The following is an 18,257-nucleotide window of genomic DNA, read 5'->3' as shown; positions in this document are numbered from 1 at the left end:
TACAGGAGCTTAACATTACTATCCATTGAAATCATGGATAGTGAAGTTAAGCTTATACAAGTGTTTGCAGCACTGGAGCCTCAATTTTCACAGATTACATTGGAGGAAACTGAGGTGTTCCTGGGACCTTATTCCAAAGGCTTTTGGCTGTGTGGAACTGAAAGTAGTAAATGTAGGGGGCAAGACAGTAGAAAGTGCTGAGTGAAAGGGAAGCAAAGATGCATTAGATAACAAAGACTAATATGTTTTTAAAACTACCAAAATAGATTTATAATTAAATAAAATTGTAGGTCATTCAAACTCCCAGGAACCTGACACGACCAGATTAAATTAATAAGAACAGACAGATAATGTTTTCACTACTATATCTGGATTTTTTTTTTACATATTGTTGTTACAAGTAATACTGTAACTGAAAGATAAGCAAACATACTTTTTTCTCTTCTTTACTTTCTGCATTTTGTGTGTATAATCCCTCTGGCAGCGTGGCCATTTCACACAGCAGAAGGGGAGAGAGAAATACTTTAAAAAAAACAGAAAATCTGATTATAAACATAGAAAAACTGTCAGGGCAGGTGCAGCACCTCAGACTACTTCAAACTTTTATTATTTTTAATGACTAGCTTTCGAGTTGATGGCATCACTCAAAACACAAAGCTACAAGTGCGGGAGATGTCATCGCACAAGTGGATCCCTCTCATCTGAGCGTGAAAGAGATGCATGCCGGTGAGGGAATGATGGACCTGTCCCCTTGCGTCACCAATGCAGATAAATAACAGCTCCTACGTTCAGGGATGGCGAGAAGGGGAACGATTGTACCATGGACCCCAAACTGTCTGTGTAAATACAGTGAAAGGGGAAGGGTTAGGCCCCAGTGATTATAATGTCCCCTGCCAGGCCTGTACATTGCTGGCATTAGGCTGCTGCTCCCTAGCGCTCCTCAACTCATGCCCAACCTTTGCATGGGATATTGGTGCACTTCCGTGCCAGGGCAAAGGCTGGGCCATGTGCTGAGATGACCCCGGCTGACGCTGAGATCTTGGGTTCGCATCCTCCCAGCTCCCCTCTGCTGCCCCCAGGGGGCTCTCCTGGGCCCCAAGCCCCCCTGACTGTCAGCCAACCTGGCCACCCCCAACAGCCTCCCCCAACCGTCACTCTCATTCCAACTGTCACCATGCCCAGGCTCCCCGTCACGTGCCCCACCTGACCATTGGCTGGGCCGCTGTCCCGCTCGCTTCTCCCGCCCCGCCCCCTCCTTCTCCCGGCGCGCAGGCAGGGGGCGGTCCCGGGACCGCCTGTTATTTGACCCGGAGCCCGCACGCGCTCCTGCGCTCTCTCTCTTTCCGCCTCCGCTGCGGAGCCTCAGCTCAAGCTCTGCCGCCGCCGCCTCCTCCTTCCCTCCGGCGCGGCCATGCCCAACATCGTGCTCTTCAGCGGCAGCTCGCACCAGGACCTGTCCCAGCGCGTGGCCGAGCGGCTGGGCCTGGAGCTGGGCAAGGTGGTGACCAAGAAATTCAGCAACCAGGAAACCAGGTGACGCGGGCGGGCATCTGGGGGGGAGGGATGTTAATGAAACGGGGCCGCTCTTGGGGTGGGGGCAGGGCCTCCGTCACCTGCTCTCCGCTGCGTCACTGGCCCTGGCCCCGCCCCCGCGTTCGGGTTCCAGGCCAGCTCCCCAGAGCGGTGTCCGGCCCCCATCCCCACCCCGGCGTGGGGCCGCAGGGGACCCGGTCACGCCGCTCCCCCGTGCGGGCGGCCCGGGCACACTGACCCCCGGCGTCCCCCGCCCCGCTGAGCCTGACCCCTGCCTTGGCGCCGCCACCTGAGCGGTGACAGTTCGCTGCCTCTCCGCCTTTGCCGGGCTGCCCCTCCCCCACCCAGCGCGGGCACCAGCTCTTGCGTTGAGCCGCCTTGTGTTTATGTACCGAGTCGCCACGCTCCCTCCGCGGTGGGAACCGCGTTATCCAGCCGGCACCCCCTGAGCTGGGGCACTTAAAAATTATCGCCAAGAAGGATGAACAAAAAAGCCTTCTAGCCGGAAGGGCACGGATGGTTTGAGCATTGGCCTGCTAAACCCAGGGTTGTGAGCGCCATCCTTGAGGGGGCCATTTATGGATGGGGTCAAAATCTGTCTGGGGATGGGCCCTGCTTTGAGCAGGGGGTTGGAGTAGATGATCTCCTGAGGCCCCTTCCAACCAGGGCCAGCTTTAGGCCAATTCAGCCGATTCGGCTGAATCGGGCCCCGTGCCTAAAAGGGCCCCGCAGCTGTCCACCCCTCCCCCAGCTCACTTCCCCCTTCTCCCCTCCCCTGAATGCTCCACCCCCCTGCTCCTCCCCTGCTTCCCGCGAATCAGATGTTCGCGGGAAGTCTGAAAACAAGCAGGGGCAGGGGGGCAGCAGCAGGTAAGCTGGGGCGGAGGGGAACGCGAGGAGGAGGGCTCCGGGGAGGCGTGGCGCAGTCCAGCCGGCCCTGGCCGAGTGGCTCCCTCCGGCCCCAGCCCGGCCAAGCGGCTCTGGCCGAGCGCGCCGGATCAGGCCCCGGGGCGCCGGCCGCGGTTCTGGCCAAGCGTTCCGGCCCGGCTCGGGCCCCGGCCGAGCAGCGCCAGCCGAGCACCCCCGGCAGCTCCGGCCCAGCTCGGGCGCTGGCCCCGGTTCCGGCCGAGCGCGCCGGCCCCAGCGGCTCCGCGCAGCCTGATTCCGGGGGGCGGGGCTTGCTGGTAAGCCCTGCCCCCAGGAATCGGTCCCCGCTCTTGCTAAAGCCGGCCCTGCTTCCAACCCTGATATTCTGTGATGAGGTGACTAAAATCACACCGTTGCTTAGATCTGTTACAGCATCTTGATATTTGGGGGAGGGGAGCCAGGGAGGAGAAGAAATTGTACCAGATCTCAGCTGGTGCTGCAACTACACAGCCACGTTAAAGCGCTGGCTTGGCTAAGGCTAAGGGCTTGGCTACACTTGAAAGTTAGAGCGCATTAAAGCAGTCCCAGGTGCCCTAACTCATGACCCGTCCACACTGGCAAGGCACTTCGAGCGCCTGGGCTCTGCAGCTGGAGTGCTCCTGGTAATCTACCTCCACAAGAAGCATAATGCTTGCTGCGCCTCGGCTGAAACGCCCCAGTGTCAGTGTGAATAAAGTGTTGTATTACTGCGCAATGATCGGCCTCCAGAAACGTCCCATAATCCCCTTAAGTCAAGTGGCCACTCTTGTCATTGTTTTGGAATTGGCTGTAGGAATGCAGATATGCCCTTTCAAAGCTCCGTTTTTGACAGCCGGCATGCTTATCTACCTTGGGACAAAGCAAGCCATTAGTGTGGAATGTTGCTTGCTGTGAGTGTGTGTAAAAGAGGGGAGGGGGGGGGGGTCTGCTGCTGTCTTAACTTACAAGATAGCATGCTGACACACGCTCAGTTCCTCAAAAAAACCCCTCTCTCTCCCCCCACATACACAAAACACACTCCCTGTCACCCTCCACTCTTTCCTCCCCCCCCCCCATTTGAAAAGAATGGTGCAGCCACTTGCGCTCTGGGATAGCTACCACAATGCACTGCTCTTTGTGGCGTTGCAGGAGATTCTCATGTGGCCACACCAGTGCATTTGCAGCTGAGCGTGTAAACACATGGCAGCGTTTTCCCTGCTGCATTCTCCGAAGGCTGGTTTAACTCCCAGCGCTCTACGTCTGCAAGTGTAGCCATGCCCTTAGACTCACGCTGTAAAGTCCTGTTGATTGATTGTGTCTGTTATAGTGGATTTTGTGACTAAATAGCTATGAGTTTGCATAGTATAGAATTCTGTGAGGTAGAGCCTGAAGGGACCTCGAAAGGTCATCTAGTCCAGCCCCTTTCTCTGAGGCAGGACCAAGTAAACCTAGAGAATCCCCGACAGATACTTGTCCAATCGAGTCTTAAAACCTTCAATGATGGGGATTCCACAACCTCCCATGGAAGCCTATGCCAGAGCTTAACTACATATATCATTAAGTGGGTTTATTTTTATTTATTTTTTCCCTTATATACCTAACATAAATCTTCCTTGCGGTAGATTAAGCATGTTGCTTTTTGTCCTACCTTCAGTGGGCACGGAGAACAATTGATAAGCGTCCTTTGTACAACAGCCCTTAATGTATTTGAAGACTGTGATCAGGTTCCCCCTCAGTCGTCTTTTCTCAAGACTAAAAAAGGCCAGGTTTTTAACCTTTTGTCATGGATCGGGTTTTCTAAGCCTTTAATCATTTTTGTTGCTCTCCTTTTGTATACATCTTGTTGCTCTCCAATTTGTATACATCTTTCCTAAAGTGTGGTGCCTGCAATTAGACATAGTACTCCAGCTGTGGCCTCACCAGTGCCAACTAGAGTGGAACAGTTATCTCTCACCTTTTACATAGATCACTTCTGTTAATACACCCCAGAATAGCTGTCTTTTTTTTTTTCCAGTTGCATCACATTGTTGACTTGTATTTACTTCGATCCCTTTTCAGCAGTACATCTGCCTAGCCCAGTGGTCCCCAAACTGTGGGGCATGCTGTCCTGGGGGGAGCATGGAGGAATGTTTGGTGGTGTGGCGAGGCCTGGGCCAGCCTCCATGGGGGGCAAGGAGGAACCGCTACTGAGACCTGCTCTGCCCCCAGCTCCTCTCCAGCCCTAGCCCCAGCCGCAGGTCTGGCCCCAGTCTCAGCCACTGTGCCCTGACCCTAGCGGTGGCTCTGCTCTTGGACACAGCTCCCAGCTCTGTCCCCGCTCCCACTTTGTGGCCCCTGCTCCTGGACCAGGAAAGGGGGAGGGAGGTGGACAAAAAAGTTTGGGGATCATTGGCCTAGCCAGTTATTCCCCAATTTATATTTGTGCATTTGATTTTTTTCCCCCTCCTTAAGTGTAGTACTTGACACTTGTCTCTTTTGAATTTTTTATTTTGTTGATTTCAGACTAATTCTCCAATTTGTGAAGGTCACTTTGAATTCTAAACCCATCCTTGGAAGTGCTTGCAACCCCACCTATTTTAGTGTCATTCACAGATTTTATAAATATATTCTCCACTCCAGTATCCAAGTCAGTAATGAAAATATTGAATAGTACTGGATTCAGGGCTGACCCCTGTGGGACCCCACTTGATACATCCTCCCTGTTTGACAGTGGACCATTGATAACTACTCTTTGAGTATGGTCTTTCAACCAGTTGTGCACCCACTTTATAGTACAGTAGAACCACGAACTGGGGACTGGTCAACCACACAGCTCATTTGGAACCATGTACAATCATGAAAGCTGGAGGAGGCCAACCCTGCCACTAAGTCTGGTGGCACCTTAAAGACTAACAGATTTATTTGGGCATATGCTTTCGTGGGTAAAAACTTCACTTCTTCGGTTGCATCTGAAGAAGTGGGGTTTTTACCCACGAAAGCATATGCCCAAATAAATCTGTTAGTCTTTAAGGTGCCACCAGACTCCTTGTTGTTTTTGTAGATACAGACTAACACGGCTACCCCCGATACCTGCCACTAAGTGTGGGGCTAGGCCACAGGAAGGTCCTGTGTCAAAATGTGCCTAAAATCCTGGATTGCCTTAATTTGGGCCTGTAAATAAGTAAGAATACTTGGAGTGGTGATGGAACAGAAGCCTTGCATATGGAAAAGAAGTGTGTAGTGAAATATGAGCACCCCATTTTTGAAGGCTTTCTTTGCAGTCTTAATGGGTAGCGACTTTATTTAAAAACAAAAGTGAAGAACAGATGAGAGATCTCTCTGCTTTCCCCTCCCCCAAGCCAACTAATTTCCCATGAAGGCATGCCCCATACTTTGGGAAACACTGGATTGGAGCACAAGTCAAAAGGTTCTATTTCTGCATCTGCACCAAATGTCTGAACATTTGTGCCAGAAATTACTCATCTGTAAACTTGAACTAAAATAATCTATTGTGCTTCTCATGGGTATATCAAAATATTATCATTTGTAAAATGAATAAGATTCTCAGAAGGGTACAAAAGGCAAGATTTTAAAGGTATTAGGTGCCTTGTGAGATTTCCCCCCCCCCCTCAAAAGCACCTATGGTGTCCAGCTCCCATTAATTTAAATGGGAATAAGGCACCTAGTTTCCTTAAATGACTTTGGACTCTGTGCTATTTTCAAAAGTGAACTAGGCACTTAAGCCTAGTCTCATTGGGGATTTAGACTCCAAATTGCCTAAGTCACTCTTGAAATAGAACCTAAACACTTCTGAAAATGTTACCTTAGTTTTGTTTTTAATTAAAAACCTTTTTAATTATGTGACTTAAGGTGGATCCTATGATTAGACCTATAAGGCCTGTACTTTAATCTGTCTTCAAATATTTGCATCTCTCCCTTTTTTTTTTCCTGTTCCACCACAGGCTTCTTCTACGTTTTAACATTTTGATTAAACTTCCCCATCAATGCTAATGCTGCTTGGAACATACAATGTATCAGAGTATTTCAGATATCTCCCTGATTTTGAGTTTCCTTGAGTAATAATTGCATGCTTGAGCCCTTCAACTAATACAAGAGATGTGTGTAAGGATGGTCCATGAGCCTTAACTTGTAGTCCCATTGACGTTATGGTGAAGTTTGCTGTGAGTAAAGTTAAACATGGCACAAGTCTTTGCAGTATTGTGGTCTAGGACAACACTGAAAATTTGTTTTTGTGCCTACTTGTTACAAGTAGGGGCTGGTCCACACTAACCCCCCAGTTCGATCTAAGATACGCAACTTCAGCTACGTGAATAACGTAGCTGAAGTCGAAATATCTTAGTTCGAACTACAAGGTACTTACCGCGGGTCCACACGCGGCAGGCAGGCTCCCCCGTCGACTCCGCGTACTCCTCTCGCGGAGCAGGAGTACCGGTGTCGACGGCGAGCACTTCTGGGATCGATTTATCGTGTCTAGACAAGACGCGATAAATCGATCCCAGAAGATCGATTGCTTACCGCCGAACCCGGAGGTAAGTATAGACGTACCCTAGTTGTAGAAAACTGCATACTCTAGTCCTGGGGGAATTCTGTGCCATGCATGCACACAGAATTCATGTCCCCCACAATTTCTTTGCTTCCCCACAGAAAAATGGGGAAGCAAAGGAATCTGTGGGGCACACATACATCTTCCCCAGCAGCCCGGGTGCATCTATTCGAGCACTTGGAGCAACTGGCGGAGATGTAAATCAGCGCGGGGGAGACGTCAGACGTCCCTCTTGCTGGCTATTGTGGCGTGCTGGGTGTGAAGGGATAGGGCTTCACGTTGTTTGGAGGTAAGCGTGATGCAGGCTTTGTCCCCTCATAGCAGAAAATGTAGCAGCCTGCCTGCATAGTTGTTAATGTTTCTATTATTAGTGAATTCCCATTCTTAGTCAGTTTCTCCAGGAGCATAAAACACATGTAAAAATGTTAAGGCTCCTTTAAAGGAGCCTTATTGTAAATGACAGTAAGAGAGTCCTCAGCTAGTAAGATCTCTGTGCTTTCTCGCTTTTGTCCTGTACCTCAGTGGGACAATGGCGTTAGATTACAGCTCAGGATCTATTTTACTTACCCATTTAAAAAAAACTTTTTGGGGGCAAATAAAATATTTGTCAAGTAGTCAATAAAATGTCAGGACAGACCGAACCAAGCACTTCTCAAAGTAGCCAGCCAGGTCCGGATGAAGTTACAAAAAGGGATATTTGGTCTTTTGCACAATGTGAACAGCTGTTCACATCGTGCATCAAAAACGGCTATATTAGCTTCTCGTGCTCGAGAATTCCCTACAAAACTGCATGCGGATGGGGACAAATTATTTTGCACATCTTGCAATGTTGTTCTCAGCTTGGATCTGGCATTTGAGAGCAGGAAGCCTTGCACTATTAAAGCATTTGACCTTCAGGAAGAATTGCAGATATATTTTTAGTTCTTATCTAGAGCTTCTTTCAGAAAGCACCTCCAAGTTCTTCAAATTTAAGAAGGCTGAAAACTTATCTCCTGTTGAAAGACTTGCCTGTCTAGATCTCTTTTTAGAGGCATTCCATGAAGCTTCTGAAAAGCTTGACAAATATTGGTCATTTGGACAACCGGGTCTGAATTTTCTGAAAGCTTGTAAGTTATTTGATCCTCATCATGTTTATATCCTTCCAGAACGCTGAGTATTTTCAAGCAATACCTGGTTGGCTTTTCTTTTTCCTGAGGTACCTGAATAAGAGCTAAAACTACAGAAAGAAAGATTGTGCCCGAAGCTATTCAAAGTCAACCTATTTTTGTAGACCTCCAAGTGTTTTGGCTTTCAGTGAAAGAGAGAATTCTAAATATTGCCAAACTGGCCTTGAATTATGTAAATGCTGTCTCAAACTTTGTAGATGCAGAGAGAAGTTTTTCACTGTACAACCTGAACCTTTCTGCCAGAAGGAAATTACTAAGTGAGAAAAACTTGAAAGCTTAGTTTTCTGTACTATAATTTAAATGAAAACACAGGATTATCACTGGGATGCAGGCTATTGATTACCAAGTACTTGTAACTTAACTTTCATGTGTTTAGGAAATGCTGAATAGTTACTGTGACTTTTTTCTGTATTGTAGATTAAATAAATTACCAAAATAATTGAATCTGGTGTGATTATATTGCATTATTTCGACAAAGTAAGCAGAATTTTTAATTTTTTGGTGCAGAATTTGACCAGGAGTAATAATCTAAAGTGCCACAAGTGCTACAAATTGTAAGCAAATAGGTGAAGCAAAAAGCTGCATCTAGCACTTTGGTGGGTTAGTGTGGTTAAAAAAAACCTACCATGAAAGATATCACGAAGGTAAAATTACTCAGTGAGAGTCAACAGAATCTCTATGTAAGAAGTTGAGGTAAACCGAGTGTTACCAAATAGTTGAATTTGATTAAACTACGCAAAACAAACATAGTTGTAATGTTAGTGCAAAGGCATGGATCTTGCCCCTTCTCTACATCCTCACTAAATTACATTGTGTAAACATAAACAATCCAAAATGGATTAATTAGTAATTAGGTCCCGATACATCTACTAAAGTCACTTTATTCCAATAATATATCTAGGCTTTTCAGAATTCAACTATTATTTTTATCATTTTGATTGGATATCTATTTTTAAGAATTTTTTTCTATTTTTATTTTAACAGTTGTGGGATGTTATGGGGAGGGGATCACACAATTTAATGTCGAACATTGATTCAAAAAGTTAAAGCTTTATAACTGTTAAAACAAACTGTCAGCATCACATGTCAAAATACACAAGGTGAAATCCCTAAACTCTTGTTTTCAAGCAGCATTTTTCTTTCCTTGTCTATAAATTGTGATTATTGATGGAAATATGTTTTTGTTGGCTTGTGTGTGTACAGTGAAGTAGACATTTGCTGATGTTTTAACAACTAAACATCTAATACTTTCAAACCCAAGTATATCTAGGGTATCCGTTACAAATTCTGACTTGTGTTAACTTAGTATTTTAAGAAGAAAAGTGGCTACTGATTTCATTCTTGCTCTCCTATTTCTGTGCTGTTGTACTTCTCATTTGTCTTCACAATAGATGGGTTTATTGAATCTTTCTAGAAACTTTGTATGCACTTGGGTGTAAACTGAAGACTGAGGATTAGACAAACAACTGACAGAAGATCATACGTCTCAAGGAAAATTCTGACTAATTTATCCTTTATTAAATTGCTGAATAGTGGCTAAGGAATGAGCTGCATATCCAATCTGATTAGTTTTTGCTGCCTCACTTCTTCTATACTGAACTTTGAGAAGGTAAACATTGAGGGTACTAACATGTTGCATGACTATCTTCAGCTAGTTGTGAGAAAACCTTCTTGTAGGCAAACATACTTTACCACTTCTGTGGTACCTCTAATTAGAGCAGGGGTGGCCAAACTTACTGGCCCTCCGAGCCACATATGGCAATCTACAGAAGTTCGAGAGCTGGGGCACACCTGCCGGGGTTTGTGGCTTGAGCTCCACTCTTGCTGAAGCCCTGAGCCCTGTCACGTGTGCCCCACAGGGCAGAATCTCCAAGACCCTTCCCTCCCCACTGGGCAGAAGCCCCTCTTACACCACTCTGCTGCAAGGCGGAGGTCCCGAGCTCCCCTTCCACCCAGCCTGGTAGGTGGAGAATGGGGGTTAGTTGGGGGGGAGGGGGGAGCTCCACGAGCTGCACTTTAATGGTAAAAGAGCCGCATGTGGCTCCTGAGCCACAGTTTGGCCACCCCTGAATTAGATGATCACTACATGCTATGAAAACATTAATTTCAGCCTGATTTCAGCCTAAAATCTTTGTGTGCACATTGCTGCAGAGATTTGCAAACACATGACCTAACAGCTCACACTTGTGCCTACAAAATAGTTGTGTATTTCTGAGGTGAAAAACATGGCCTCAAATCTCTACACGCTGTGAGTGAAGGGAACATTATTCTCATTTTCCAAGTGGGTCAGTAGGCTTAAAGGTTGTGGCTAGCTCAAGGACATTGGTAAGCAACAGTCATTGGTATATTGAGAAAGAGAACGCAGGCAAAGTGGCTCCCAGTGCTATGCTCTAATCCAGGGGTTCTCAAACGTCATTGCATTGTGACCCCATTCTGACAAAATTACTACATGACCCCAGCAGGGGGGACTGAAGCCTGAGCCCGCCCGCACGCTGGGCCAAAGCCCAAGAGCTTCAGCCTCAGGCAGAGGGCCTGTAATCTGAGCCCCACTGCCTAGGGCTGAAGCCCTCTGGGTTTGATTTTCTGCCTCCTTAATTTCATTTTCCTGGGCATTTGACATCCTCAACACTTCGCAAATTTGTCTTCATCTGTCAGCATGGTGATCACTGCACACTTATCTACATGAAGCCATTCACTACAGCTTCTGGATCCTCTACTCCAGTGGTTCTCAACCAGGGGTACGCGTACCCCTGGGGGTACGCAGGTCTTCCAGAGGAACATCAACTCATCTGGATATTTGCCTAGTTTTACAACAGGCTACATAAAAAGCACTAGCGAAGTCAGTACAAACTAAAATTTCATACAGTTACTTGTTTATAGTGCTCTATATACTATACACTGAAATGCAAGTGCAATATTTATATTCCAATTGATTTCTTATGATAAAGTAAGCAATTTTTCAGTGATACACCTCTACCCTGATATAAAGCGACCCGATATAACACGGGTTTGCATAGAGTGCGGTAAAGCAGCGCTCTGGGGAGCAAGGCTGTGTGCTCCAGCGGATCAGCGCGTCAGTGTGTCTGGCACCCACTGGGATAATTTCTAAGCAATCAACTGTGGTGTGCAGCTGCCTATCAGCTGTTTTGGCAGGGAGCCAACAGATGAGCAGCGTGTGGCTACAGTTTCTAAGCCGCCTCCCACAGCAGGTAAAAATGGTCCGTTTCCAGGGCAGAGCAGGCTTTTACTCCTTCCTGAGCAAGAAGTTGATATGGCTGTCCCTGAGGAGCTGGCTCAGCGGCTCCTCTCTCCCCCTCTGCTCTGGGCTGTGAGAAATGTAAATTCCCCATTGTGTGGGCTGCTGCTGCTCCGAGGCTGGGAGCAGGAGAGCTGTCTGGATTGCTCTGTCCGCCCTCCCCTTCGTACACAGAGGGAGTCTTTAAATGAGGTTCTCAAATGCCCCTTCAGGCTGAGCAGCTGGGAGCCTGTGTGAGTTAGAAATCCCCCCCTCCTCCCCTGCAGCCAGCAGCAGTGCTAGCAGCCCCTGGGCAGTCAAAGCACTTCATGTAGGTAAATAGTTCCCACCCAGCTGATAGGATGAGACCCAGGAGACAGCATTTCTGGCTACCCTTAGCAGAGAGGAGGGCGGCCCTGGCCAGTGCTGATCTCAAGTCTCTCCCACAAAGCTGATCGGTTTTATTTTCAGTGTCACAGTCAGTGCTCCCCTGAGACATTTCAATTGCTCTTGATGGAAATCAGAGGAAGTATTATTGTACATATCTCTGCTTCTCAATCTTTTTTTCTTGAAAGTCAATGGATCCTGGGGATCCTACCTAGCTCTCCATACAATTTTGAACCCCAATGTGGCCCTCGGGCCAAAAAATTTGCCCACTCCTGCATTAGGTGTTCTCATCTCTCCCGCCTATTTTAATCTCATTTCTAAATTGTGTGCAGTATAGACTAAGCTTAAGTTGTCTCACTGGTTGTATTTTGGAAACATTGTAACTCTGCGCTGACATTTTCTAAACAATTTTAAAAAATTGTTTGCATTAATACAGTATTAAAATACCATTGACGTGATGGCAAGCAGTTCACAGCCATGGAAACGAAAGGCATGGACAGTCAAAGAAAAACTGGAAGCTTTGGACAGACTGAAATCAGGAATGAGTCAAGCGAAGGTCTCAAAAGAACTAGGAGTGGGGGAATCAACATTAAGAGGGTGGATCAAAGCTGTGGAAAAATTACGGTCAGTGGGGTAGTTGAACTGGATGAAAGTGAAGGCCTGGAAAGGAAGCGCCTAAGAATTGCCCTGGATAACCAACTAGATAGAGCAGTATTTATGTGGTTTACCCAAGAACGCTCCGAAGGCACGCCAATTTCCGGTGACGTTATAAGGAAACAAGCGGAGAAATTGAAGAAGGATCTCAATTTTAGACGCTTGTGCAAGGACGCTTCTGCACATCAAGGTAACAAATTTAAAGCTAGCAGTGGATGGCTTAATAGTTTTAAAAAACGTCATGGCATTCGGCAAGTTGCAATTTCAGGAGAGACGCGCTCCGCAGATATAAAAGCTTGCGACGGATACCCACTAAAGTTACAAGAGATCATCATTGAGGGTGGCTATGCTCCGGAGTAAATCTATAACGCTGATGAAACTGGCTTATGTTACTGTATGCTGCCGGATAGAACACTTGCTTCTAGGACCGAAGAACAAAAGGCCAAAGGTTTTAAGGTGATAAAAGAGAGTGACAGTACTTTTCTGCGTGAATAAAACTGGTTCACATAAACTTAAACCTCTGTGCATAGGCAAATCCAGGTCACCTAGGGCTTTCCACCATAAGAACATGGATTCGCTTTCATTCATTTATTGCCATTCAAAAAATACCTGGATGACATCAGATATTTTCGAGGAATGGTTTAAGATATATTTTGTACCAGCTGTCCGGAGCCACCTATGCAGACAAAATCTGGAGCCAAAGGCATTGCTCCTACTTGACAACTGTCCCGCCCACCCCCCAGTTGAGACCTTAACCAGCAAAGACGGGAAGATAAAGGTGAGCTACCTTTCTAAGAATACGACGTCCAAAATACAGCCCCTCGATCAAGGCATTATAGCCACAATTAAAATGAACTATCGTAAAGCCTTAGTAAAGAAAATTGTTGAGGACAATAGTAGCATAACGGATGTAATCAAGAAATTGAATTTGCTGGATGTATTTAACTTAGGAGAGACAGCCTGGCTAGGAATCACTCCGTCAACAATAGAGAAATGTTGGCATCGTGGTCTCAAAAGTGCTGTTGTCACTGAAAGCGACGACAACCAAGATGAGGAAGAAGATGAAGATGAGAACAACTTTGAAGGTTTTATGGAAGAAGAGGCCATGGAGGCAGAACGAGTCTACAGGGAACTTATGGCTCAAAGTGGGATAGCTGATGTTCAAGAGTGGATGGAGGTGGATGCTATGTGTCCAACCTATGAACGACTTACAGATATAGATATAATTCATAATGTTGCCCCTCAACCACCTGGTGCCTCAGAAAATGTGTCTAACCCTGAGGATAGGGACGAAGAACCCTCGGATCCATCGCCCAAAGCTGCTGATGCAGTTGTAGGGTTAGAGATTGGTCTTAAGTGGCTAGAAAGCCAGGATGTGGATAGACTGCAAATACTGCAGTTAAAATCCATAATTGACCAGGCGAAGAAGAAAGCTCGCAGTAGCATGAAGTAACAAAGTATAGCAAGTTTTTTTTTTTTAAATTAAAAAGTTAAGGGGTGCATCTTAAATAAGAAAGCATCTTGTACCCCCAAAAAAGTTTTCAGACTATAGTGTATTTAATAGTTAACAGTTCATATTGCGTAACAATCTACGTATAACATAGTTGGCTAAGTGACAAAGTGGCCCATGCTCCTATTTGCTAAAATACCAAAATCCTTTTTTACAACAATTTGTAAGGATGTTTAATTAGAAGAGTTTTCTGATATTTTATGTGAATTTTGCATTTTCCTAAGCATTACACACAGACCAAACAATTGATGTATGATGAAACCTAGCCCACATGGTTGCATTTAGCAGTGTTTAGTACCTGTGTTGTTAATACACTGTATCTTTTAAGTAAGCTTATAAAATAATTGTTGTAATTAAAGAAAGGAGATACAATTTAACCATTGTAGAACAGATTTATTTACTGCATACACCGTGTTAGTTCTAACAAAAATGATTTGCTGACTATTAATAACGGAAAAGCTTGAGGCCAAAGCAAGTTCGATATAACGCGGTTTCACCTATAACGCGGTAAGATTCTTTTTTTTTGGCTCCTGAGGACAGCGTTCTTTCGAGGTAGTGGTGTAGTTTGCTGTGACAATTTTGTACTTTTATTTCTGATTTTGTAAGCAAGAAGTTTTTAAGTGAGGTGGAAACTTGGTGTAGGCAAGACAAATCAGTCCAGAAAGGGGTTCAGTAGTCTGGAAAGGTTGAGGGCCACTGCTCTACTCCATCCAGCAAATGAAAGCATCCAGACATCCAACAGAAGTTAGTCGTTGTTGTTTTCCAGTTGTGCATGCATGTTCAACATCCAGTACCGTACTGTAGTTGGGACCCAGGTACAGGTTTGTTATAGACTAAGATTTGTAATTATGATATAGTGAGGTGTAACCTTCTACAATCATCATAATTATAATGCATCTGAAAATATAGTTATGATTTTTATGGTCTCCCACCAGAGTCACCCTTGTTCCTTGCAGCTACAGAAAACAAATGGGCCAGCCTGAAGGGTGGTGAACTAGGACTAGGGTGAGTTCCCAAGCTATGGGGCTCTCATGAAACCATGCCTGCTCCCTCTAGTCTCTTCTGAGCAGGGCTCCAGCTCTTGCTGATTGCATTGTGGCAATGTGGCTAGGACATTTGAAGCTTTATAAATCTGACTGGCTCATTGGGTTAGACATGGATTTAAATGGCTGATAGTATTACCATACAGGAAGTACTTTTTCTAAGACAAGAATAGTATGTTATGTATGCTTAAGGAAGAGAAAGAGACTGGGTGTACGGGCAATACATATATATTTTTTTAAATTGGACCAACTTCTGTAAAAGAGAGAGACAAGCTTTCGAGCTTACACAGAGCTGCTCTTCAGGTTTAGGAAATCTACTCAGAGTGACACTGAGGAAGAGCTCTGTGTAAGCTCTACAGCTTCTCTTTCTCTCACCAACAGAAGTTGATCCAATACAAAATATTACCTCACCCACCTTTTCTCTCATATCCTGGGATTGACATAACTACACTAACACTGTGTTAAGTTAGTTTAATGTCTGTGATTGGTACCATGCAGAAGGTCTCGGTTTGGTTCAAGAGTTTGATTTCTTGCCCTTTAGGCCTGTAGGGAGCAAAAGTATTGTAGTACTCCATGCTCGGCCTATTGCATTTTTTTAAAATTTGCTTTGCTGTTTTAAATCAGCTTTAGCTTTACATTCTGTGGTAGGGGATGTCAGTACATTGCATGCTGCAGTTTCTTGGGAAGCATGAGGTATTAATTTTGTGGCAAAACTGAAGGTTGTAAATCTGGGGAAGAAGGGAGAGTAAAATAAAGGGAACCTCTTACATTCCAGTGTAGAGAAACAAAGGAAGCAAACCCAGGTTAAAAAAAAAAAAAAAGGGCATTCTGTTTTTAAGCATTTTGAATTATGAGCTGAAGTAAAAACTGCTTTTCACGTGCATTTGAGAATAGTATCAGTTTCTTGATTTGAATAGTGTTTTTTAGTGTGGAGGAAAAAAATCATTGTTCCTTTTATAAAGCTGCCTAGAGGCAAATATTTTGTCTAGCTAAAGAAACAAATAACAGAGTGGAGTGATGAAATAATGCTAATCTATCTTGTTGATGTTTTAATGGGCATGATCTTTTAATGCTCCAAGCCTCCTTTGGAGATGGCAAGGAGACCATGTAAAACAAGTTAAGATTTTGTTTTCAATGTCTACACTACCACTTATGTCGGCATAACTTACGTCACTTAGGTTGGGGTAACTTCTGTCGCTCAGGGGGCTGGCTTATTCATACCCCTAAGTGCCAGTGTGAACAGTGCTATGTCAGATGAAGAATTTCTCCCGCTGACGTAGCTACTGCTGCTTGTTGGGGTTGGATTAATTAAGTCAATGGTAGAGCTCTATCCTGTTGTCTTAGAGCGGCTACACTAGAGAGCTTACAGTGGTGCAGCTGCATTGGTGCAGCTATGCCACTATAAACTCTCTAGTGTAGTCATAGCCTCAGTGTTCGATTGAATGAGAGTGGCTTCTGTTCTTTATCAACAATAATTATTTTATGCAGCTTGGTGTATAAACCTTTCAAGTGGTGCATTTAGAGTAAAATAGCAAAGTTTAGATTTTTTTTGCAATATACAAAGTAAAATGTACTGTGTGTGCTAAATGAACAATCATATACTCTACACATATTGGACTGTTAGATCTACTGAGAGCTATTAGTAGTTTTCTTTTTAAAAATCCGTTTCATGAACTCAGAATTGTTGTTTGATCCTATAATTATTTCTTCTGTTTAAGTACTTTAAATAATTCATTGGCCTAACCTTACTCTTTTTCAGTGTAGAGATTGGTGAAAGTGTGAGAGGGGAAGATGTGTATATCATCCAGAGTGGCTGTGGAGAAATCAATGATAACTTGATGGAACTTCTAATAATGATCAATGCTTGCAAGATTGCATCATCGTCCAGAGTGACTGCAGTAATTCCATGTTTTCCATATGCCAGGCAAGATAAGAAAGACAAGGTAGGTGAGGTGTGTTTGAATTACAAAGCCAGTATGAAACTACACTCTAATTTCTTTCCCATTTGTCCCGATCAAAAATTTTTAAGATAATCAATACACTTTTGTAAATGCTTCTAGGAGACTGACCAGACTTGTTTACATTGCCAATATTTGCCTTTCTCAAAAATTATTATATAATCCTTAAAGGACTGTTGGTAACCAAAATGAATAAGACAAGCCATTCAATTATTCTTATTTATATTTTGATAGACAATTTCAGCTAGCATTCTGTTCACAAGTGCAGGTTTTGTGTGTGTTTTCAGTCTTCTATTTTGAAAAACTCCTACAATAAGTTAACTTCAGTTTTGAGGGCTAGATTGTTTTGGAGAGTGTCTGTCTGTAATTCAACACTTTTGTACATTAAAAGAGAAGGGTACACCCTTTCTAAACTAATTCAGTTGTTACATTAAATAAATAAATAAATACTTAAAAAATGCTATATTTTATTAAACATGAAATAGAGGTCATAGAGATGTAGGAAAAGAGAAGAAGCTAATAGAAGTGAAGAACAACCACTAGAGTGGGAAAACTGAACTTCTCTAACTATTCTTCAGGCAGCTGGTGGAGGTGGGAATGGGAGCCTTGGTTAGATAGCTACCCCTTTTTCTGTATAATCTAATAGTAAAACTTTCCATTAACATTTCCTTGAAGGGGAAGGAACAGTCACTGATTCTGCTAGGTTAATGAAACTGTCTGGAAAACTCTTCAGTCATGCTGCTATATATTTAGTTATTTATTTTGTGTAGGACATGGTATTAATCCTGTAAGATAATTTGTTAATAGAAAACTGATATTTTCAAGTTGAACACGTACTTGGATGTTTTGGATCTGTGCTCCCTAATATCAAACTTAAATATTCCTTGTTGCAAATTAAGCTCATTACTACTTGTCCTACCTTCACTGGGCATGGAGAACAATTGATCACCGACCTCTGTATAAAAGCCCTCAACTTGTTTGAAGACTGTGATCAGGTCCACCCCTCAGTCTTCTTTTCTCCAGACTAAAAATGCCCAGTTTTTAACCTTTCCTCATCGGTCAAGGTTTCTAAATCTGTTATCATTTTGCTCTCCTGTGGATTCTCTCTCCAGTTTGTCCACATCTTTATTAAAGTTAGCACCCAGAACCGTGCACAGTATTCCAGGTGAGACCTCACCAATGCCAAATAGAAAAGGACAGTTTTATCTCCTGAGTCATTGTAACGATGCTGGTTCTGGCAGGACCCAACTGAGAGTGCTGATTCAGGACCAGTTGCTTAAAACTGGGCGGTTACAGCCCAAGGCTGGGGTTTTTCCACCTCTAAGGCAAACCAAACCAGCCAG

At 44.5% G+C, this 18,257-nt stretch overlaps 1 protein-coding gene across 1 annotated transcript in view; it reads left to right on the top strand.

Moving 5' to 3' along the window:
* The first annotated feature begins 1,307 nt into the window (after window positions 1–1,307).
* Window positions 1,308–18,257, top strand: part of PRPS2 (phosphoribosyl pyrophosphate synthetase 2) — a 37,419-nt gene continuing 20,469 nt past the window's right edge. The window contains exons 1-2 of the mRNA XM_065398828.1: window positions 1,308–1,533; window positions 16,716–16,899. Of these exons, the coding sequence (XP_065254900.1) occupies window positions 1,412–1,533; window positions 16,716–16,899 (306 nt within the window). The 5' untranslated portion in view covers window positions 1,308–1,411. The remainder of the gene's footprint in view (window positions 1,534–16,715; window positions 16,900–18,257) is intronic.

The sequence above is a fragment of the Emys orbicularis genome, chromosome 1 (assembly GCF_028017835.1).
Source record: "Emys orbicularis isolate rEmyOrb1 chromosome 1, rEmyOrb1.hap1, whole genome shotgun sequence".
Classification (NCBI taxonomy): Eukaryota; Metazoa; Chordata; order Testudines; family Emydidae; genus Emys; species Emys orbicularis.
This window is presented reverse-complemented; position numbering and strand designations above follow the sequence as displayed.